Source organism: Choristoneura fumiferana, chromosome 6 (genome assembly GCF_025370935.1).
Source record: "Choristoneura fumiferana chromosome 6, NRCan_CFum_1, whole genome shotgun sequence".
In the NCBI taxonomy this organism is placed as follows: Eukaryota; Metazoa; Arthropoda; class Insecta; order Lepidoptera; family Tortricidae; genus Choristoneura; species Choristoneura fumiferana.
Window position 1 is genome coordinate 8,534,168 of NC_133477.1, and position 24,145 is coordinate 8,558,312.

The following is a 24,145-nucleotide window of genomic DNA, read 5'->3' on the forward strand; positions in this document are numbered from 1 at the left end:
GTAAATATATGAAAAACGTAATGCATGCCTACAAAATTTGAGGGCTGTCCTCGATTTCCCTGTGATCCCGTCATCAGATCCTGATTTGGTGACAATAAGACTATCTCGGGAGTACACATTTTGGAATAAAAAATATTTTTTACAATAAATAAGAAAAAGAAAAAAAAAACATTTTTCCCGTTTCCGTAAGAATTTTGGACAGTCCTCTCTCAATGGTCCTCTACACTCCCCAAGCAATCTACATGGCGATTTTCAGCTTTCTGCGTCCAGTAAAACGAAAAATTCCGTCATTCCCTTTCCCGGGGGAGTTTCGGAAAATTATCTCTTAATGCTTCCCTACGCTCCTCAAGAAACCTATATGCCAAATGTCAGCTTTCTGCGACCAGTAAAGTAAAACGAAAAATCCCGTTTTTCCCGTTCCCGTCAGAATTTCGGGAAATTCTTATGTAGTGCTCCCTTAGACTCCCCAAAGAACATAAATGCAACATTTCAGTTTTTTACGACCGGTTAACCGAAAATTCCCGTTTTTCCCCGTTCCAGTGAAAATTTTGAAAACTCCACTCTCAATGCTCCTCTACACTCCGCAAGCAATCTACATGCCGATTTTCAGCTTTCTGCGTTCAGTAAAATGAAAAATCGCGTTTTTCCCTTTCTCGTGGGAATTTTGGAAAAATTATCTCATTAATGCTTTCCTACACTCCTCGAGCAACCATGCCAAATTTCAGCTTTCTAAGACCAGTAAAATGAAAAATCCCGTTTTTTCCCGTTCCCGTCAAAATTTCGGGAAATCCTTTTATAGTGCTCCCCTGCACCCCTAAAGGAACCTAAATACTAAATTTCAGTTTTCTACGACCAGTAAAACGAAAAAAACCATCCCGTTATACTGAATAGGTATAATCATCATCCCAGCCTATATACGTCCCACTGCTGGGCACAGGCCTCCTCTCAGAACAAGAGGGCTAATAAAACAAATAGGTAATAGGTATAATAAAACATGTTTTTTCCTTATCCCGTGGGAATTTCCAAAAGCACTGAAATTAATGTTTTAATTAATTAAATATCTACTTGTGTATCAAATGTAAAGAGTCTATTTATTATAGTTACTGAGATAGGGTCACTCGGAATCGAATATATAAATCCCATTTTTTCCCGTTCCCGTCATTATTTTGGGAAGTCTTTATATAGTGCTTCCCTACACTCTCTAAGGAACCTAAATGCCAAATTTTAGCTTTCTACGACCAGTAAAAAGAAAAATCGATCCCGTTGAACTGAATATAAATCCCATTTTTTCCTTATCCCGTAGGAATTTTCGAAAATTCTTAAACCTGTTTTATACTATTATAATTACCTACTTCTGTGCCAAATTTGAAGAGTCTAGTAATTATAGTTTACAGGATTCAGTTGAACTGAATATATAAATCCCGTTTTTTCCTTATCCCGTGGGAATTTCCAAAAATCCTAAAAAAGATTTTTTACTATTATAATCACCTACTTCTATGCCAAGTTTAAAGAGTCTAGTTATTATAGTTACTGAGTTAGGGTCACTCGGAATCGAATATATAAATCCCGTTTTTTCTAGTTCCCGTGGGAATTTCCAAAAATCCTTCCTTAGTGGGTGCTTACATTGTATAAGGTATCTGTGCAAAATTTCAAGTCTCTAGGTCTAGTGCTTTGGGCTGTGCGTTGTTATATCAACAGTCAGTCAGTCATTTTAGAATTTGAAATCCCCTGAAATTTCATTTTGACAATGACGAAACTTTGTTTACATTTTTTCCGTGGGATTAATCCGGGTTTAGTGCTAGCGGTACGCCAAAAAAAGCTGCAAATGGTGTTAAAAGCATGAAAATCGGAACGATTGATGTTTAGGCCATACGAATCAATTTGACCCGTAGCACGAAAAAAAAAACCGGCCAAGAGCGTGTCGGACACGCCCAAAATAGGGTTCCGTAGCCATTACGAAAAAAATAAGTAATATTTTTCTAAGGATTTCGTATTTTACACGGAATCATCCAAGTTTAGGTATATTTTATACCTTAGGCTGCTATTTACTCTTAAACTACTAATAATTCTCAAGCAAAGTTAGCCGTTATAGTTTTCCATGTAAGTTTGATATAAGTACTTACTACCATCCTGAATTTTCTCAAATTTTTCCACCCACCGGTTTAGATTTTAGAGAGAAGGGGGACGCTCGATTTTCATGAAAATTTGCACTTTAAAGTTTAATATTTCGCAAACAAATCACTGAATCGAAAAATCGTCTTAGCAAGCCCCCAATGGTTTTAATTTTTTTATTGTACCATTTTGTCGGCATAGTTTACATACATATTCGTGCAAAATTACAGCTTAGCATTATATTCCCTGAGCAAAGCCGCGGACGGACAGACAGACAGACAAGGTTGAAACTATAAGGGTTCCGTTTTTGCCATTTTGGCTACATAAACATACCAAGTTTGGCCTCCTTCAGATACGAGTATGATACTATTGAATCATACGGGTCAGCCTTCAAACTAACTCGTTCATCTATTATTTACTTTCGAGTCTCTACAACAATGAACTTATATTTGCTTTTTTGACCAATTACTTTTTAACCGAATTGCGAATTTTTTCAGATGATTTTAAGACGATTCTCTATAGAGTCCATTTATTTTTTGGGCAACCTGATAATTTGTCAAACTGATTTCTGACGAGTTGCTTCTAAGACGAGTTTACTTTTTAGTCTAGATGATTTTAGAATGAGTTGATGCTGTAGACTAGCTGCATTTACGGCCATTTGATACTAACCCTGACCTGTTTATCATTTCAACCCAGAGTACTTACTAAGAGTACCGTTACTAGATCTGTTTATCCTCCTAGTTTATCATATACATGTGAAACGCTATGTAGATGACTCACTTCTTTGAAAAATTTATTTCAGCTATTATTTTGGGTAATATTTGCTGTGTGCTTGATGTTGCTACAAGATCAGTTATTACTCATTTTTAACCCTATATTTAATTTTGGATACGGATATGGACATTATAAAGTGCCTATGATATTGTACTCAATATACTTCTTTATTATAATAGTTTTTGACAAGGTAAGAGATATTCACGCCCCACTTTCTTTTAACATTGTTATTAAATATTGGTATAGGTACGATTTGTTCATCATAATAATTCACATTTATAAGAATCAAATTTAAATTAAGGTCGTACCTACCTAAGTATCTTCGTTTATGGTATAATCTTGAACATTAATGATTTATAAAATTTTAACAGCCTACTCTAATTATTCAGCTTACAAATTTTGAGGACAGGACAGTACAATCAGTGTATATATTTTTAACGGTGGTCAGTACATACAACTAATTCTTCAGAAACTACTTGTATTGATGAAGAAATAGAATAAGGTATCTAAAACTTTTTTTCAGGTGTGGTCTTTTGCATCTTACACGTTGACCAATTTACAAAATCATAGAACAGAGAGCGATTACGAAAGTTCTCTGGTCCTAAAACTTTTTGGGTTTACTTATCCGTTCACTTGTACATTATTTTTTTACCTCGCTTTTTTTAAGGTAAGTTCACTATCTATCTATCTTTCGTACATATAATAAAACTGTAACGTTTCAGTGTCTGAACTTTGAAAATAATTGAGAGAAATTGTTAACAGAGGTATTTGTTAACGAAACAGAACTCAAAATAATGTTTGTTAGAATTATTGTATGTTGGTATGTGTGTTTATTTGCGGGTTAATCTCAGGAACGCCTTACCTACTGATGTGGATGCGGTTTCCTCTGATGTGTTGTGATTTTATTTTCTTAGATTTCTTTACTAATATTGAAAATCCGAAAGTGTGTGTGTTTTTGTTTGTCCGTTTTTACGTCGAAACGGAGCGACAAATCGACGTGATTTTTAGTATAGAGATAGTGAGTGACATATTAGGTTACTTTTTATCCCGGAAAAATTCAGTTTCCGAGGGATCAGCGCGTGACAGCCGAATTCCACGCGGAGGAAGCCGCGGGCAAGAGCTAGTGTTTATATCATTTGAATTGGTTCGCAAATAAAACGAAGTGTAAAGAATTTCATCGAACAGTTTTGAAAGAATCGCTATTGATTTGATTGCGACTGTGGTCAACTTTGTTATGGGTGGTGTCGTTATCTAAAGTTGTGCGTGTCGGTGACCCCTAGGATAGGGTGTTACCGGTTCTATACAATCAAATGTCATAATAGCACAAGTTCCTAGTATGCCGCAATGTCAAAACAGATTAGTTTCGAAATGTCTAAAATTTGAAATCGCTTACACCTACTTCTTAAAACACCGTATTCTCGACATGACTGTTATTCAAAATAACGTGATACAAGAATGTCTCAACATTAAAACGTACATTTCTCAAAATACTTACCTAAATCTCGTACTGAACTGCTATGAAAAAATGTCTAATTTTTTTTTCATAAATATAGTGATGAATAACTAAATTAATTATTAAGTTGGATTTCATCGAATCTTATCTTGTTACTTTTTTTTTATCATAAATATGATCAAAAAATATTATGTTCACTTACAATGAGCTTAAAATTAGACAAATAAAATATCTTTAGTAAGATTTTCCAGCTAATCGTAACAACTAATTTACCTTAACACTAATTTTAGGTAGGTATTATGTATGAGACAGAGTCATTTTGAGCTTTGGGCCATTTAAAGGTATTTTTGAATTTTGGTATTATGAAACTAATACATATTCACCTACTGTCTTAATAATAATTCGATATTTGGAGTTGTTGTTCGTTTTACCAATTATATATTTTGGATATCGGATGTAATGTTTAAAGGTAATTATGACATTTTGTTATACGGAAAATAAATCTATTTGAGATTTTTGGCAATTTGGAACTAATCTGTTTTGACATTGCGACGCACTAAGAACATAGTATATAATTTAGTTGTAGATAACCGGTAACGACACGACTTTAAGTCCTTCTGTTTTATATTATTATATAAGTCAGCAAATGTGGTCCTTTCAGCAACAATTCCTCACGCATCCACAAGATCCTGCAATGTACGAGTACATGGGCGTATTTATGAGCTACTGCAACGGGATGAGCTGTAACGACGAATTGGCTGTATCGTTATTTTTCATAATCATCACGAAAGAGTGCGTCTTCAAACTTATTTCCCACGTTCATGCTTTATTTTTGTAAGTTCAATTATATGGTAAACTAATATACTTAATACTGGGCAAAATATGCGAAAACATTTTCCTAATTAAAACAATTTCTTGGGAGTATACACATTTCCTTTCGATGGACAATACCATAAACGGGAAATGCCAACTGCAAAATTGACTAATGCCGAATGTGCGTGTGGTGCCTAACCCTGTGATGACTGAGAATTCGGTTTTTCAAGTTGTTGATGTGTATGTATACCTAGGACAAAGTGTCCAAATATAGGTCCAACTTCGGGAAAGAGGTCAGTCGTTGAATCCAACTCGGATGGGTAGTGTTTGGGAAACACCGCAAGGCCGCAACCCGCAACGTCTATAAGATAGAAACGAAAATGATAATTTTATTATAAACAGTAAACATGTGTGTAAATTAAATAATTAAGTAATAAAATCTAGGAGGGATGTTGTTAGTTTAACGCCAATGTCTGCTTGTCTGTCTGTGGCATCGTAGCTCTCAAACGGATGGTCCGATTTCAACGCGTTTTTTTACTTGAAAGCGAGTTTCCCTGCGGTAGTTTTTAACTATGTTGCATTCAAATCCTGTGACAGTATTCAGGATAACTTATACAATACAATACAATACAATAACTCTTTATTGCACACCAATACAGTACTACTTTTACTACTACTACTGTACTAGTTTTATACTTATAAAATTACTTCATGAAGGGGAAAGAAACAATAAAGAACAATCAAGGAAGGAACATTTGGCATTTCGAATGCAGTTTAACCAGTTTGATGTGAAGTAAAAGTTATAGTAGTCTCAGTAGTGGTGTGGGTCAAAACCCCGCATGTATCGGTGTCTGCCTGTATAGATACTTAAGTTAGGGTAGTGTGTCTTGGTAGGTACATACAGTTGTGTGCAAAATAATAGCAGTGAAGGCAAAATTATACATAAATTATGTAAATATGTGTGAAATGGAACGGGTGGTGAAGTACCAAGACTCTTGAATAATGACGTCTCTGCATCGGAAAAAGCAATCTTTCGTAAAAGGTGATGAGCAGTTGATATTAAACTATTGTCTCTTATTATTATTCACACTAAAAATCGTGAAAATATAAAGATTGTTTGTACCTATTGTTTGGGCGATACAGGAAAGAAGAAAGTATGAAGAAGGGTGAGGAAACTGTCATTTACGTTATGTGAGCCATAGACCACAGACTTGATTTTGCATAATACTGACAATCTCCAACTGATAATGTATTTGAACATTTTTGATCATAAATCTAATTTTACGACTATTTACTAGTGGAAAGTGATCCCTGGACATTTTAATTTTGCATTGTTCCTGCACCTCTTCATAACACACGTTTGCATGATAATTTAGAGCTGTTCACAATCAAAAATGCGAAAATATGACGTGAGCTCACTAAACTTGCAAAATTAATTTCAGTCAAAGTTAAATAACGCGCATGCGCACCTTAGCGCAGGACACACTTAGGACACAGTTTCCATTTTTATAACGCAGTTATAATTGCTGACTTATTATTTGTTCGTAGCTTTAAATAGAATATTGCTCTGGCCAGACTGTTCAATATCTAATAGTATTCAATCAAATGAAACTTCCTTAAAATTGCACATAGCTTTGACATAAACAAAGAAAACTTAAAATACAATTTTCAAAATAATAGCAGTGTGATTTATTAAAAGGTAAACAACAGTTAAAAAATTAACAATTGGAAACAAAAATTATAAATTCTTATTAATATTTTGTGGCTTGACCTTTATTTTTAATAACAGCTTCATATCTCCTTGGCAATGAGTCAACTAAATATTGACAGCTTTCTACAGCGATATTGTTCCATGCTGACTGTACAACATGCTACAATTGGGACTTTGTGGTAGGTTTTTGATCACTTCAGCATTTTTAATATCTGTCTACAAGTTCTAGATTGGGTTGAGGACCGGCGACTGTGCAGCCCATGGGAAAACATTGACTTTCTCAGATCTAAACCATTCTTTCTTAACTTTACTAGTGAGTTTTGGGTCATTATCTTGCTGGAAAACCCACTTAGTGGCATACAATCAGTGGCATATGGATACATCACGTCCTGAAGCACCTTCTTTAAATAATATTCTTTTCACGCCTCTCCTTCAGAAAAGTAACTTTTCCTCCCTGACGAGAGGGAGCAAAGTGTAACTTTTCTGTTCAAGGCTTTTCTAAGTGTTTTATTGCAAATTCAATTGTAAAGCCGCGCCATTTTCTATGCTGGTTGTTCTTTAATAATATTTAGAACTGTTTTTTTTTCAAGTTTCTTAATGATCGGTGTGAAAAGTTGTATGAGCCACTCGGGGCAAAATTATTTTCATCTTGGGCGTTATATTTGTCATGATTTATATATATATATAATATAATATATAGTTTTTTCTTTTCCCGCAATAATTACGCGTTCGGTTACGTGGGTGCACACTCACCGGGGTTCAGCTGAAAAACAGCGCTGCAGCTCTGGTTACAGGGCTACGGCATATGCTGAGCTGAGTCCTTTTGGCATCACACTACAGCACAATATCTCTTATTTTCCTCTCTTTTCCTATTTATGTTTTTACTGTGTTTTTGTTGTGATGTAGTGTGTTTTTCTTGTCAATAAATGTTGTGAGTTTGAGTTTGAGTTTGTAACACTTGAATCCCTCATTACGCTCAGGATTCTACTTTAGAATCCTATTGCAGAATCCTTCGCTACATTCTGGATTCAATGCACGCCCTCGCCGTAAATACAACATTTTGCTCCCTTGTGACACAAATAACTATTGTATATTATGCCCACTATTTCTGTGATAGGCCCTACACATTTAAATTTAATGAGTGTTGAATGTGTTTTGACGACAGAAATGGTCTCTTTTTCGAGTCCTTTTTTTTGTTGTTTGCCAAAATGGCAAAAACGGAACCCTTATAGTTTCGCCATGTCTATCTGTCTGTCTGTCCGTCCGCGGCTTTGCTCAGGGACTATCAATGCTAGAAATCTGTAATTTGGTACGGATATAAAGGTAAACTATGCCGACAAAATAGAACAATAAAAATTCAAAAAATATTTTTTTTAGGGTACCTCCCATAGACGTAAGGTGTGGGTGATTTTTTTTTCTCATCCTATCCTATAGTGTGGAGTATCGTTGGATAGGTCTTTTAAAACCATTAGGGGTTTGCTCAAACAATCGATCGATTCAGTGATTTGTTTGCGAAATATTCAACTTTAAAGTGCATTTTTCATTAAAATCGAGCGTCGCCCCCACTCTAAAATCTAAACCGGTGGATGGAAAAATTTGAAAAAATTCAGGATGGTAGTAAGTATATCTTTCAAGGAAAACTATAACGGCTAAGTTTGCTTGAGAATTATTAGTAGTTAATGAGTAAATATCAGCCTAAGGTATAAAATATACCTAAACTTGGAAGATTCCGTTTAAAATACGAAATCCTTAGAAAAATATTACTTATTTTTTTCGTTATGGCTACGGAACCCTATTTTGGGCGTGTACGACACGCTCTTGGCCGGTTTTTTCTACCTCTTGTTTCAAATTTATCCTCCCACTTCAGAGCGTTGCGCGCACATTGCGTTTTCATTTCTTTATGTCTTGTGTTTGGGTGTTTAATTATTCAGTCTCATGTTCAAAACATTATTGATATATTGTGAAAATGTGTACAGTGAATGCCAGCTAATAAACTTGTGACTCCTTCTTATCCGGCCTTTCAATGATTCACGTATACAATAAATGGCATACAATGCCATGATGGTTACTGATCATTTTAGCAAAATATTTAAAAGTTTCTTGAACAACTTTGTATGTTTTTCCTGCTTGAATCAGCCTTTTAATCAAGTTCTCAGGTTAGTTCTTAAGTTCTTAAGTTTTCTAGCAGTAATCATTTTTACACAGCTAAAAATTCTATAATTGTACTATCGTAATTCTATATTGTCTCTTTGTGGCCGGAGAAAATTACGTAATTGTCATTTTAATGACACTGCTATTTATATGGAACATATTTTTTAGAAAAACGAAAATAAAATTTGGAAATAAATAAAAAAATGATTCAGTGGCCAGAACACATAGTCTTTAGGTAAATGGTTTAATAATAGAAGGCCGTCTTTTGAGTGCGTCTGCAATACCCCTGGTGTTGCAGATGTTTATGGGCGGTGGTGATCTCTTACCATCAGGAGACCCACTGGCTCGTTTGCCATCCAGTCGTATAAAAAAAAAAAACCTGTTTTATCTTACAAACTAGGTACCCAGGTCATAAACTGCTATTATTTTGCACACAACTGTACAGACATATCAATCAGTATATTCAATATAATTTTTGGCGCATGGGGTGGCGGGCCTGGTCTCTAATATTCTATCTCTGGATGGGGACGGGGCAGATATTCCGTATGTAGCCGGCGCCGTGGTGGCGTGGTCGGCTCTCAACCCGGGGGCGACCGTGCCTGAGGACCCTGCGGTCCAGCGTGGGTGGGATGATGTGGGATGTAGGGCGACTCTCGATCGTCTCATTAATGGCGCCGCGGGTGCGGATCTCGCGAGACTCTTGGCGGTATCGCGGTCGGAATCAGGGGCATGGCTGCACGCGCTACCTTCGCCTCAATTAGGCACTTTGCTCGATGGGACTCATTGCGTGTGTCAGTGGCTCTCCGCCTGGGCTGCGATGTATGTCAACCTCATTTATGCATCTGCGGCACCATGGTGGGTGCTGACGGTCATCATGCGTTGAGTTGCCGTAGATGTGCTGGTAGGCACCCGCGTCACCATGCTCTCAACGATATCGTCCAAAGAGCTCTCAGGTCGGCAGGCGTTCCATCCGTGCTTGAGCCGCCGGGCCTTAGCCGCACGGACGGGAAGCGGCCTGATGGCCTGACGTTGGTGCCGTGGAGGGGGCCGTTGTTTGGTGTGGGACGCTACGTGTGTCAGCACCTTTGCCGCTTCCCATCTCGGTCGCACTACACGAGCGGCGGGAGCGGCGGCCGAATCTCAGGCGGCTGTGAAGCGGGAGAAGTATGCCCCATTGGGTTCGGGTATATATTCGTTCCCGTGGCGGTGGAGACGGCGGGCTGCTGGGGGGCGGATGCAAGGCGTTTTGTGGGTGATTTGGGCCGTCGACTCAGGCAAAAAGGGGAGGACCCTCGCTCCGAGTCATTTCTGGTGCAAAGGCTGTCCATAGCTATCCAACGTGGAAATGCCGCAAGCGTTATGGGCACCTTTGGGGCGGGAATGGCGAGGGGCGAGTTATTTGACTAGGTTATAGTTTTCTTTTGTTATTATGTATGTACAGTAATTAATATATTTATTTGTCTTTTTGTATGTAGGTAGTTTAGGTTAGTTTTATTTTAATTGTTATGTATTCTTTTCTCTTCAATGTATTAAATAAATAAATTTTATAATTACTTCGAATTTTAAAGTAATATTTGAATGTTTATTTGCGCATAGCTAGTAGGAATCCTCTTGGTACTGGATGAAGGAGTTAAATGAGGGAAGTAAAGATCCTGTACTAATAACTCAAAATCCCCTAGATTCGTATTTTTTATTTAATAGCATGCAATAGTGTCCTACTGCTGGGCAAAGGCCTCTCCTCTTGTTCTCCACACATCCCGGTCTTGCGCGATGTCAGGCCAATCGCTTGCATACGCGTCCAAATCGTCCCGCCATCTCTTTCTCGGTCTGCCTCGCCGTTGATGACTGTCCTCCGGTGCCCACCAAGTGACTGAGTGAGCCCACCTCTGTAGGTGCATGCGACAGACGTGTCCAGCCCAGTCCCATTTCAGCTTAGCAGTCTCTTTTCCAACGTAGGCTATACGTGTTTTTGAGCGCAGCGTATTGTTTCGGATTCTATATGTCCCTTTTACACATATTATGCTGCGCTACATCGCTCTCTGGTAGGTACACCTTAAGCTTGGATATCTGGTTTTCGGTCAGAGACCATGTTTGTGCACCATATGTTAGGACGGGCAGGATACACAGTCATGTCGACGAGTTTTCGCTTAAGCGATATCGGAAGGTTTCCTTTCATAAGCTCTTTCATGGACCAGTAGCTCTTCCAAGCATTTCGACTCGCCTTTCAACTTCTTTGTCTTGTCTGTTGCTGAAAGAGACTATCTGGCCCAAATAAATATATATTATTGTATTACCTGCTCATCTACCGAGACCCTGTTTCGTGCTGTTGGTTATGAGTTGGGTTTTTGATCTATTCATCGATAATCCAACCTTAAGGGTTGCTGTCCTGAGTTCTTGCAGCATCAATACTAATTCCTGGGCTGTTTTGGAAAAAATAAGAATGTCATCAGCGAAACGGAGATTATTTACTCAAACCTAAATCACCAATGATAGTGTCCTAAATGATAAATTTGGGTTCAGTTTTAAAGGTGGCCTCAGATTTGACTGCCTCCTGTTTACATTGACTGACAAGCTTACAATGCTGCCAGTTTGAGTGTCAGAATGTCGATGCTACTTTAACTGATTCAAAATGTGACTTTATTTGCATGCGAACTAAAATAATTAACCTTTTTCCAGCTTGAGGACTGACTACAATCAAGGAAGATCAGTAAACATTAACGTGCCGTGCTGGGAGCGTGAATATACGTTAACGCCAGTAAAGGACGTCTTTGTGAACGACAAATTAAAAGGTTTAGGTACGCATTTGGAGTTTTCTAGGTGTTTAAGATTGTCATTTCGAACTATTTACCTACGTTCTACTGCAGGGCATCTTCATCTTCTCAAAGCTAAGGGTCTTCCGCAGGTCGAAGAAATTAAATTTTTAGCAAAAACTTGCATGTTAAATTTGACCCACTTGCCGGTTTCTGATTAAGCTGCAATTTTACATGCATGTGTAAATCGGATGACATTGCAACATTATTAATTATGACATGAAGCTTAGGGGCAACTACGAAATTCGAAAATCGAAGTTAGAATCTTACCGTCCCGTCGTACAAAAATTTTTAATACGCCAGTCAGAGGGATAGTACGATACGAACTTCGATTTTCGGATTTCGTGTAGCCCTTCTGATCTGATGATGAAGCTGGAAGGTGGCCATAAGAAAGAACTGCGAAATGAAACCACACAATCCCATCGAGTTTGGGTTCATTTGATTCGCCTGGATGAGTACTTTGGTGCTAAATAGTAACCAGGGTCTGATGATGGAGCAAAAAGGGGCCCATAGGAACTCAGTTATTAAACGACACAACCCCATCGAGTTTGGACTAGTTTGATGCATCTTGATGAGTAGGAACTTTGGTACTAGATGATAACCAGGGTCTGATGATGGAGCTGGAAGGTGACTATAGGGATTCGGTAATAGAGTGACACAAGACACAAGTTAGGGCTCGTTGGCTTTGTCTTGACGAGTACTTTGGTGTTAGATGGGTCGATCACTTTTTCTTGTACCTCGTTGCCATGGTTACTCCCCTGGACAACTCTTTAAAACCACGAGTTTTTATACGTTTTCCGTGGTTAAAATTATTCATCAAGTATAAATTTTTGTCATAGTTACAAGATCATTATTTTACAGACTATCTCCTAGGCATATTAGTCGCATATTCAAAGCAGTTTTTTAAGAAATTCTGTCACTGTTGTCTCTTGGATAACGGGACAGAATAACAAACAAGAAAAAGTTCATTGACCCATCTTATGATAGAGCTGGAAAACGCTGCTACGCGTACTACACTGTAGTATGCAACAAAAATACCTACTAAAAAGTTAAAAATAAAATTAAAAGAAAAATATTTTTAAAAACAAGCTTTCATTTCTTGTAAATAAAAAGAACTAAGAAGTTAACAATAATTTAAACCAGATAAGAAATATACCATTTTATAGGTACATTTTATTAAATCTTTGCGTTTTTATTACAGTCCCCAATTATTATAAATAAAAGTGTGTTACATTTTAATGGAATAATAAAGAACATTTAGCATATTACACCTTCTTTTTTCTCTTGCCGTCACGATGTAACACGCTTTTGTTTATAATGATTGGGACTGTGATAAAAACGAAAAGACTTAATACAATGTACCCATTAAACGGTTTATTTCTTATCTGATTTCAATTATTTTTAACTTTATTTTTATTTACAAGTAATAAAAGTTTGTTTTTATTGTTTTTTATTTGTTCAATTACCGTTTCTTGCACACAAATCAGGACAAACGTGTTTGTAGAATAATGTCTATTTTGTTTTTCAGCCATACAGTTTGGTTTATCAATTGGATTTATATGCGGATGTCCGTTGACATTATTTTTTATCATTTGCGTAAATTTACTGGATATCAGGTAAGAAACATACTTATAACACCTACTATAAAAATTTACGTTAATAACTTACGAAAACAGTTTATAGTCAAATCAAAAGGCGATCATGGTCAGCATAATTAAAAGCCTTGGTCATGTCCATAAATATCGCAGCTACTACTTGTAGTTTATTATTTTATGCTATTCAGAATGTGCTGCAGTGTATCGAATATTGCTAACTCAGTCGATTTTACGTCAAACCTTTCCAGAAATGTGTAAATACGGTCATAAATCAGGCGCTCAGCTAATATATCAGGATACGAGTAGAAATTAAAAATTATAGGCCACTTACTACGGAAATATAGGTCATCAATGTCTTCATTCACGATGACGCGTGCCGCGGTATTTATTACAATGTCATTAATGTCTAATTATGACAAAATCGCGCGTCTTCGCGGATAGCTGGATAGCACTGGGTATACCGATGTAAACATTAGTTTTTGAGATAAGAAATGACAGACACCAGTGACCGTCGCGGTTTGCGATATAACGCCCAACTATCATAATTTCCATCTCGGGATGCCGCGCGGGTTATGTAGCCAGCCACCCCGTGCACCGCCACCCACACCCGTGAGCTTCAAAACAACGACGCACTCGTTCATTTGCCGTTGTGCTCGCGAATAAAATAGTAGATTATTCAACAAGGGACTAAAAAAGAAGTCATTATGGTAAGTCAGTCTCGCGTTAAACATTTTACTTTTCACTTTACAATACTAAATATAATTACAATACTAAACAAATACTTGTGACTAATTAAAACGTTTGTTGTGGTTTGTTAGTCTAATATCTGGTAGTGTTGTGTGGTGTTGCTCTGAAGATGAGCTCTGGTTAAGTTTGAAATGCGTCAGTGGAGTGTGGTGGTAGTGATTTATTTATTTATTTATCAATAGAAAAATACAGCATTACAGTTTAAAACCAATGCACTGTAAAATTCAGATTATACACACAAAATACCAAAATACATAAAAACTCAAGAATAACATACAAAAGTTATATAATATAAAGCTACATGATGTAATTTAATTAATAGTAGGTTCCTATTGTTGAATATTATAATGTTAAAAATAAGGAGTGTAGTATTCGCCAACAAACTGTTTTGCAGTTTGGCGAAGTATTTGTCATAAATTTAATGTATTTCTTTTTGTTGAGATAAATAAATAAAAATAATAAAAAACTATTAAAAAAACGTAAAGTAAATAATAAAAAAAATAGTTGTAGAAGGGTTTGTGTTATTTGTGTGTTCTTACAGTGTAGAGGTGGAGGAACTGCATGAACAATATACCCCCTTATTCATAAACGCCAGTCAAACCTATTTTAGTTAAAATGCCGCTAAAATTCGTTTGTCCTTATCTGTCACCTCAACATATGTATTTGTTAGAAAGGGACAAAGCATTTGTTAGTTAACATAGGCTTGTTAAGTTTTATGAATAAGGGGGTTAAACTTAGCTATTATATTTTATAAATTATTTTCGTTCATTGATATGGACCTTCGCAAAAGTAACGCCTGATTCAATAAATTAGGGTACCACATGACATTTTTTGCTGCAAATAAGTTGTACTACACGCCCTCAGATCAAATATTTTTTATTTGATCAGAGTATACGCCCTTAAAAGAGATGTATTCACTAACCAATCATCCTGCTCAGAGTTTGTGTTTTCAGGATAACTGCCAGGCGTCTAGTGAAAGGGTGCAGGCGCCCTCTGCTGCAGAGTAATCTGGGCCTTGGTTCTTGGAAAAATATTTTCATAATTCTCATTTTCGCTACATTAATTATTAACGTTAGTATATACGAGTACCTAATACCTTTAGACGAGCACTTATGTAAATTTTCTAATTACTATTTGTAGGTACCTAAGTAATTTTTCGTGAGAGTTAGAATGGCATCCGTGAGAGTCAGAATTACATCCTCTACCTTTTACTAGTTATTTATAATAATAATAATAATAAATTCATTTATTTCGGGCAACTTGGCCCATACAGTAAGTACCTATACCTACCTATACCTGTACCTATTTATGTGACTTATACATAATGCCCAATTATGTACAGTGGCATACATAATTTTTTTTACTCCTGTACTTTTATTTGCCAATTAAAGGTCCACGAACACTAATACAATGATTATACATAATAAGTCCGGGAAAAACTCATGACTCTATGGCTCATTAAAGTACACTTATGGATGCTTTTAAATTGCTTTGAAATTCATAAAAATACAGTTCAATGACCTTGATTTGGCAGTTAACTTTTTAAATTTAGGGGCTGTCTCACCATGAATTGATTAGTGTTAACTGGCGGTTAGGTGTGATGCCGTCTCTATTTGTTTTGGTCAAATAGACGGAGACGGCATCACATTTAACCGTCGGATAACGCTAATCAATGCATGGTGCAACAGCCCCTTAGGATTCTATTTTGAATAAGTCCAGTATAACCAACATTACATTGAAATTATTTCACAACATTTTTAATCAGTTACTCATCAATAATCGTTCAAAAATAAAATTTAGTATCCATATTTTGCAAACAAAGAATATTATATTTTATAAGGTAGGTAGGTACCTTTTTTAGTCTTAAATTTGATCATTTTCCATTTATTTCAAGTGTTGTTTGTCATAAAGTGTTAAAAGTGATCGCGCTACATTAATATCAAAGGCGTAATTATAAAGTTAATGATTAAATCATGGACAGGGATATTTGGAAATAATTCCGATCCGCATCCGCACCCTTCAAATAGCGAACCTACTGTGTTAAAAATAAAGTTGCGTTAAATACTTGTGATGACTGTATAGATATCATTTAATAATATTCTAAATCTGTTTAATATACCTCGTTGAGATTCTTCTCAACAGAGGTTTTTCCGAACCGGTGGTAGATTTTTTTGACTTTCATAAGAGCTTGTTATAGCCTAAATTGAATAAAGATATTTTGACTTTCACTTTGACTTTGGAGTGCCCGGAATCCACACCTGACTAGAAAAGACGCTTATCAAACACGGTTTTCCGTCAATGTTTGGACCGGAATTGTAAATAATCCGGTGATTGGGAATCATATCATAGAGGGGAGATTAAATGGCAATAAGTACCTGGACCTGTTAAGGCACGTTGTGCCAGAACTACTAGGAGGCGTCCCAGAACAAGATTTAGAAAATTTACATTATCAACAAGACGGTGCTCCTGCACATTTTTAGCACCTAGTTAGAGACTACTTGGATCAGGAGTTTCGTGGACGATGGATTGGCCGGGGTGGCCCAATAAATTGGCCTGCTCGGAGCCCTGACCTGTGACCTCACCCCATTAGATTTTTACCTTTGGGGTGATGTTAAGAGGATTGTCTACAAACGTGAATCCAACACTGTTTAAGATTTGCGTCAAAAAATTATTAATGCTTTCGATGAAGTAAATGCAAATCACTTTGCTCTTAACCGTCTTAAAATATCCTTATGCGGCGAGCAGAGTTATGTCTGCAAGAAGGTGGCGGGTACTTTGAGCAGCTATTAAAATACCTGTAGGTAAATAAATGATATAAGAGTACTGTGAAGTAAACGATAGATTGTAAATTTGTAAATAAAAATATGTTTTTAACCCCGACGCAAAAAACCGCTATGTCTGTCTGTGTGTGTCTGTCTGTCTGTGGCACCGTAACTCTTAAACGGGTCGATCGATTTGAATGCGTTTATTTTATTTGATAGCAGGTTTTCTAGCGATGGTTCTTATACATGTTTTATCAAAATCGGTTCAGCCGTTTTTGAGATATTGAACTTTGAAGTGACGAAAGTCGGGGGTTTTCCAACTTGTTGTTGGTTAGGTTATAAATTTTATTTTGTTTTAATGTTGTGTTTTGCTTTATTTAATCTGCGTCAGGTTTAACTAGGTTTGTAACGTCGGAGTATTGTAGGTTATTACTTTGATAAAGTATTTAAAGATAAAGGCAGTACCTAATCAACTGGTAAAGTGAATACTTGAGACACATGAAATACGTTAGGGTAACCACACTGTTTACACTAAATTATTTAAATTGGGTTTACTAATGTTTCGGCGAATAACGTTTGGCAACCTGTTTCATTTCGCAACTTTTCATTTCCCAACTGTTTAATATTTCTGAAACTGTAAATATTTCAGGATTTTTATAAAACTAACCTAACCTAACCTAAAGGGTTCTACACGATGGCCCTGAAATAAATCCTGAAATATTAACAATTTTAGAGTTTTTGCGAAATGAAAAGGCAGTACTCGTTTAAATTGATACTTTGTGTGATGATATTATAACGGATAACTCACGTCTTAAACCGAGTTTAGCTCGACATGTTTCGGGGTATTTCGTAGCCCTTCCTCTCAGGAGCACATGTCGAGCTAAACTCGGTTTAAGACGTGAGTTATCCTTTATAATATCATTTAATACGAGTGAGTCTCACGGTAGTTTCATGTTCAAAGTTTATTATATTATACTTCGTATCCTCACACAACTGAACTGAGGACAATCTTTAATTTACTGACAAAAACATTAAGTCTTGAACCAAATATGTCTAGGTCTTCATGAGCACCGGCTAAGTCGTTGTACTCCCTACACATTCTAACTATTGGATTATAAAAGGTTTTTTACCAAAAAAATTACAACAAACTAAAGGAGAAACAGTTACAAAAGTCAACAACAATAATAACAGAAATGAACCATAACAAAATACAATGCAAAGAAAACGCAACGAAAACAACTCGTATGTGTATACAAGGCAGACGCACTCATACTGGATAGTGATACTGACATGTACTTGGCCACACGATGACCGCGTTTACAAAATCTTGCAAGTTCTGTTTAAAAATTTAAAATATCTTAGTGTTCCCTTCCCTGTCCCGTATTCGATGTAGTCTATTTAATGGACACTGATATTACTATATATTTTTTAAAAATACAGTTTTACATTTTTTCGATTATATTGCTTCAAATTAAGTACTTAAAAGTTATTTTAAAAAATATTTTGCGAACATAGTATGCGTAATTCGGAAAATTTTCAAGTGTCACAGAACTCATCATAGGTGAAAAATATAATAGGCGGTTTAGTTACAAAAGTCAAAGTCAAAGTCAAAATATCTTTATTCAATTTGGGCTATAACAAGCACTTATGAATGTCAAAAAAACCGGCCAAGAGCGTGTCAGACACGCCCAAAATAGGGTTCCGTAGCCATTATGAACAAATTAAGTAATATTTAAGTAATAATAAATAATTATTCGGGACTAGACACACACATACACTCCTACACCCACACACACTCACTTACATACTTATATTCGCGCGCGCGTGCGCGCTCGCATACACATTCGCACATAAACTTGTTTACTTTTTTGCATGCATCTTCTGTATTGTTTATAGTTAGTTAATAACTTAATTTGTGGTAAACATACATAATTGCTAGCGTATTTATGTTGTTACTGTTTTTCTAATAAGTTACTCGCACCCGCAGACGTCCAAGATACAGGCTCAGCCTAGTTTGGAGTCTGATGGATATTTCTCTTGTATTGGCTATGTTTATTTAAATAAAGTATTTTGTATTTGTTTTGTATTTGTATTTTTTTAAGGATTTCGTATTTTATACGGAATCTTCCAAGTTTAGGTATATTTTATACCTTAGGCTGATATTTACTAATAAACTACTAATAATTCTCAAGCAAACTGATCAGTAAAGATTTGCAATTTTGAACATGAAACTACCGTGAGACTCACTCATATTAAATATAATGACCCGGATAACTCACGTCTTAAATCGAGTTTAGCTCGACATGTTTCGGGCTAATCCGTAGCCCTTCGTCTTCGGAGCAACGCGACTCAGCGGCTGCTGCAACACGCGCACTGCGCGCCGCCGCTCTGCTCGCGCGACTACCCGACGAAACTGACACCGGCACACAACTACCCGCGTTTTCATCATCATTAAAACTGTCAAATGTAGGGTAGCACACAACACTAACAACATCGCTCTGTGCGCGTGTTGCAGCAGCCGCTGAGTCGCGTTGCTCCGAAGACGAAGGGCTACGGATTAGCCCGATACATGTCGAGCTAAACTCGATTTAAGACGTGAGTTATCCGGGTCATTATATTTAATACAAACTGATCCGGTTTAGTTTTCCTTGAAAGTTTGATATTGGGTTGGATAAGAAAAAAAAAACACCCCCACTTTACGTCTATGGGACTTCTATTTTTAATATTTATGTATCCCCCTACATTTTTTTTTAAATGTATACCTACTGACAACCTTAATCTAATATTCATTCAATGTTCCAAATTAATGTAATAAATATTGCAATATATTAGAGGCATACATGTTTCTGTCAGGTTCGGTGGCTACTTAATTATGGCATCCGCAGGGATACATCATTTTGTAAGATTAACTTGGATACATCTCTTTGTAGTTGACTGTTCTATTTTGTCGGCATAGTTTACATATAAATCCGTGCAAAATTACAGCTTTCTAACATTGATAGTCCCTGAGCAAAGCCGCGGACGGACAGACAGACGGACATGGCGAAACTATAAGGGTTCCGTTTTTGTCATTTTGGCTCAGGAAACCCTAAAAATCTACCACCCTAAAAACCTCTGTTGAGAAGAATCCGGCAAGAAATTCAACGAGGTATATATAAACAGATTTACAATATTTTTAAATGATCTCTATACATCACAAGTATTTACCTCAACTTTATTTTTAACACAGTAGGTTCGCAGGTATCGCCACTGCGGATCGGAATTATTTCCAAATATCCCTGTCCATGTTAAAATTAACTTTATAATACGCCCTAGATATTAGATTAGATTTGAATTTTGTATCCGTTTCATTGGTAATATTTTTTGGAATTTTATTATAAAAAACGTATGCAATTTCCCAGAAACGACTTTTTGGTTTTAGCCAGTCTGTAAGATAGAACTTTAAGCTTCCCTGTGCTTCTAGTAGCCTTTGGCTTATCGACGTTAGTGGGAAAATCACATATGCTCTTCCTAATATACATGGTTATTTCAAAAACATAAACGGCAGAGTTAGGATACCAGTTTCCTTATAAAAAAAGATCTTAAAGATTCCCGCGTCTTCAAATTATTAATTGCTCTAATTGCTCTCTTTTTGTAAGATAAAAATTGACTCAATGTCTGCAGCAGATCCCTATAAAATAGGGCCGTACGAAATGATGCTATTAAAGTAAGCAAAACACATAACCCTCCTTCTTCGCAGTCGGGTAAAAATACACCAACCGTGCCGTCGTCACATCGGTTAGCTGCAGTATTTTCCAAACTGCAAAAGCAGCAGAGCCCAATCTACCCGCAATTGCTGTGACATCCACACTGTCCACACCGTAGTTTAGAATCGAGCGTTATTCCTAAAAATACTGTTGATTATACAAATTCAATATTTTCAACGTTTCAATTCAATATTAAAACGTTTATTTGGGATGAAAGTCAAACAAAGGTCAAACGTTATTTTGCATATAGATATACACACGATCATTAAGTATTTTTAGCTAGAATGTTATAAAATGATTTAATAAACATATTCCTCGAAATGGTTTTGGAATTAGACCACGTTGTAAAAAAAGTGATTCATGCCAATTGATGAGGACTGCAATTGGACACTGGAATTATTCAATAACGCCAGGCCTTAAAATGAGATCCTTTATCTTATCATGGAGTGAACGCTGCGTTGCAGGTCATAATAGGTACTACGTACCTACAATCAAGGGCAAAAATATGTATACACTTTAGTACCTTGTCACTTTAACCACTGTGATAGTTCATATATGGCAGTTCAAATATGACGAAAATAGACAAGGTACTAAAGTGTTTATATATTTTTGCCCTTGACTGTACCTAACTCAGCGCAGTGGGCACTTTTCAAAAGATTTACGTTAAAAAAAAACATTTTTTTACAGTCGTTGATTCTGACTGTGACGAAGAGTAATTTCCGATTTCGAGATGAAACCCAAGATTACCAGAGACATAAATCCTATGTAATTGCTTCTGAGGGTTTTCTGGTAAGTTTGCATGAGATTCGAGAAGTTACTTGTTTTCAGGGAAACACAAACTGTAAGCCGACCAAGCTGGTTTATAGGCGCATAAAAGGAGCTAAACCTGGACATAATTCCATAACTGTAATTTTATTTTTATATGACATAAAGTATTGTTAGTTCTAGTTAAAATAAAAAGAATCAAACATTTTAAGCTTACGCTACGCGTCATTGCGACAAAATTTTTAGACACATTTTTATTTTATAAAAACATCATAATATAATTGTAATAATAATTGTGTAGTATAAATGTGTCAATTACAATAGTATCTGTTTGTAATTTTTAACTGTTCCTTATGAATAAATAAATAACTTTTTCTCAAACATCCAAGGAAATATCGTCCTTATCTTCGTGATCATAGAACGCCAAGTACGTCATTGTATAGCACTTATTGAAGGTTCGTCCTAATTTCAAATTAAAGAAACAAAGAAATAATTTACTCGTGACAAAACTACTTACAAGTAAAAAAAAATTAAAATTATAAAAGTAAAGTAAATAAAAACATTAAAGTAAGTAAGTATTTAAATTAGAGGATAGTAATGGAATTTCATACAACATTGCCGGCCAAGGCCAGCAAAGAGATTGTCTTTTGTTTCGGTGGGTTTAATTTCTTTTATTGACTATCTATGGCATACTGCCAATTAAAAAGAATTACCTAGTTCGTGAATGTGTATTTACTTTTAATCTCTTATTTGATTAGATTATTTTAGTAAAATAAATCAGGTATTCAATTTATAATTGCAAGCACAACACAAGCAAGCACGCACAAACATTGACATTTTATTGTTAATAATTTATTGAAATAACCAATTAATAAAGTACTCTTATCCTCATTTTATTTTATATAGCTTACAAAAAACAGCTGGAAAAAAAAAACAAATACTTTTACGGTTTATAACCTAAAACGAGTGGTTTGTTTTATTTAAATAAGTGTTATTGTTTCCGATATGAGTTCATTATCAAGTGACAAGAAATAATACCATGTCATGGTACTATTTCCTTTGATTTATTTGAGAAAAGCACTATACAAGCCTCGTCCGCGAACAGGGATTGTCAATCCCCTATTTCACGGACTCTGCAGTAATGTATTTCTCAAACATCCAAGGAAATGTCGTCTTTATCTTCGTGATCATAGAACGCCAAGTACGTCATTGTATAGGACGTATGAAGATTCGTTCTAATTTCACATTAGAGGCAGTAATGGAATTTCATATAGCAAAGAGATTACTTTTTGCTGTAAATAGCTCGAAAAGAGTATTTTGGCGGGAATAGAAAAATAAAACAAATAATTTTACGGTTTATATCTAAAACGAGTGTTTTTTGTTATTCAAATAGTGTTATTGTTTCCGATATATATGAGTTTATCGTCAAGTGACATGGTATTATTTCCTTCGATTTACGCCCGAACAGGAATTGTCGGCCTCGTATCTCTAGATGGCCTCGTTAACTCTGGGTGGCTTATGTCGCGGACTCTGCAGTAATGTACAATTTCTACTCCTATACTGTTATCTGTGATTTACTTAATCACGAACAGTAACATCTATATCTATATATATAAAAGAAGAAACTGACTGACTGACTGACTGACTGACTTATAGATCAACGCACAGCCCAAACCGCTGGAGCTATTTACTTGAAATTTGGAATGTATATTCCTTAATAGATGTAGACGCGCACTAAGAATGGATTTTTCGAAATTCCCACGGGATAGGGAAATATCTAAACTTTTTTCGTTTCTTTATTTGTAGTCGAATCTCTGAAACTATTGAGCCGATTTTAAAAATTTTTTCACCGTTAGTAAGCTACACTATCCTTGATTGACATATGTTACTTTTTATCCTGGATAATGCAAAATTCCCGCGGGATAGAAATAAATTGATTCAATTTCGGGGCGGATTAAAAAAAATCTTACATATTATGTATGTATGTATGTAAACTCTTTATTGTACAAAAGAAAATTAACAAAATACAACTGACAAACTTTAAGATACTTGTACAAAGGCGGACTTATCCCTTTAAGGGATCTCTACCAGTCAACCTTTGAGTGGATGAGAGGAGAGGAGCAATACGTTAGGGTCCGACAAAGGGTGAATTTAAGAGTTAAAATAATGGAAGCTACTATACAGCATACAGCATATAGCTGTATATGCTATACAGCATTATGTGACATGACTATCTCCAAATGACAAAGGCTACTTTTTCTTCGGGAAATTACAAAATTCCCATGGAATAGAAAAAACTGAATGCAACTTCGGGGATGATTTTAAAAATTCTTTCACCAATAGAAAGCTACACTATTCCTCATTAGTATAGACTACTCTTCTTCGGGAAAATGCAAATTTCCCGCGGGATAGAAATAAGTAAATTCAACTTTGGCACTGCTTTTAAAAATTCTTTCATATGATATAATTGACTATCCTCGATTGACATAGGCCACTTTTTTTTCGGAAAATCTAAAATTCCCATGGGATAGAAAAAACTGAGTTCAACTTCAGAGCTGATTTTAAAAATTCTTCCACTAATACAAAGCTGCACTATTGCTGATTGGTATAGATTACTCTTCTTTGGGAAAGTGCAAAATTCCCGCAGGATAGGTAGAAGTAAGTAAGACAATCCAAATTCGGAGCTGATTTTAAAAAAAAATTCAC

General features: G+C 36.0%; 1 protein-coding gene across 1 annotated transcript in view; it reads left to right on the forward strand.

Annotated features, from left to right (window-relative positions):
• LOC141428646 (anoctamin-4-like) overlaps positions 1 to 24,145 on the forward strand; it is a 37,036-nt gene that overhangs the window by 9,306 nt on the left and 3,585 nt on the right. The window contains exons 3-9 of the mRNA XM_074088651.1: positions 2,915 to 3,076; positions 3,410 to 3,553; positions 5,001 to 5,173; positions 11,691 to 11,809; positions 13,353 to 13,440; positions 15,120 to 15,237; positions 21,362 to 21,463. Of these exons, the coding sequence (XP_073944752.1) occupies positions 2,915 to 3,076; positions 3,410 to 3,553; positions 5,001 to 5,173; positions 11,691 to 11,809; positions 13,353 to 13,440; positions 15,120 to 15,237; positions 21,362 to 21,463 (906 nt within the window). The remainder of the gene's footprint in view (positions 1 to 2,914; positions 3,077 to 3,409; positions 3,554 to 5,000; positions 5,174 to 11,690; positions 11,810 to 13,352; positions 13,441 to 15,119; positions 15,238 to 21,361; positions 21,464 to 24,145) is intronic.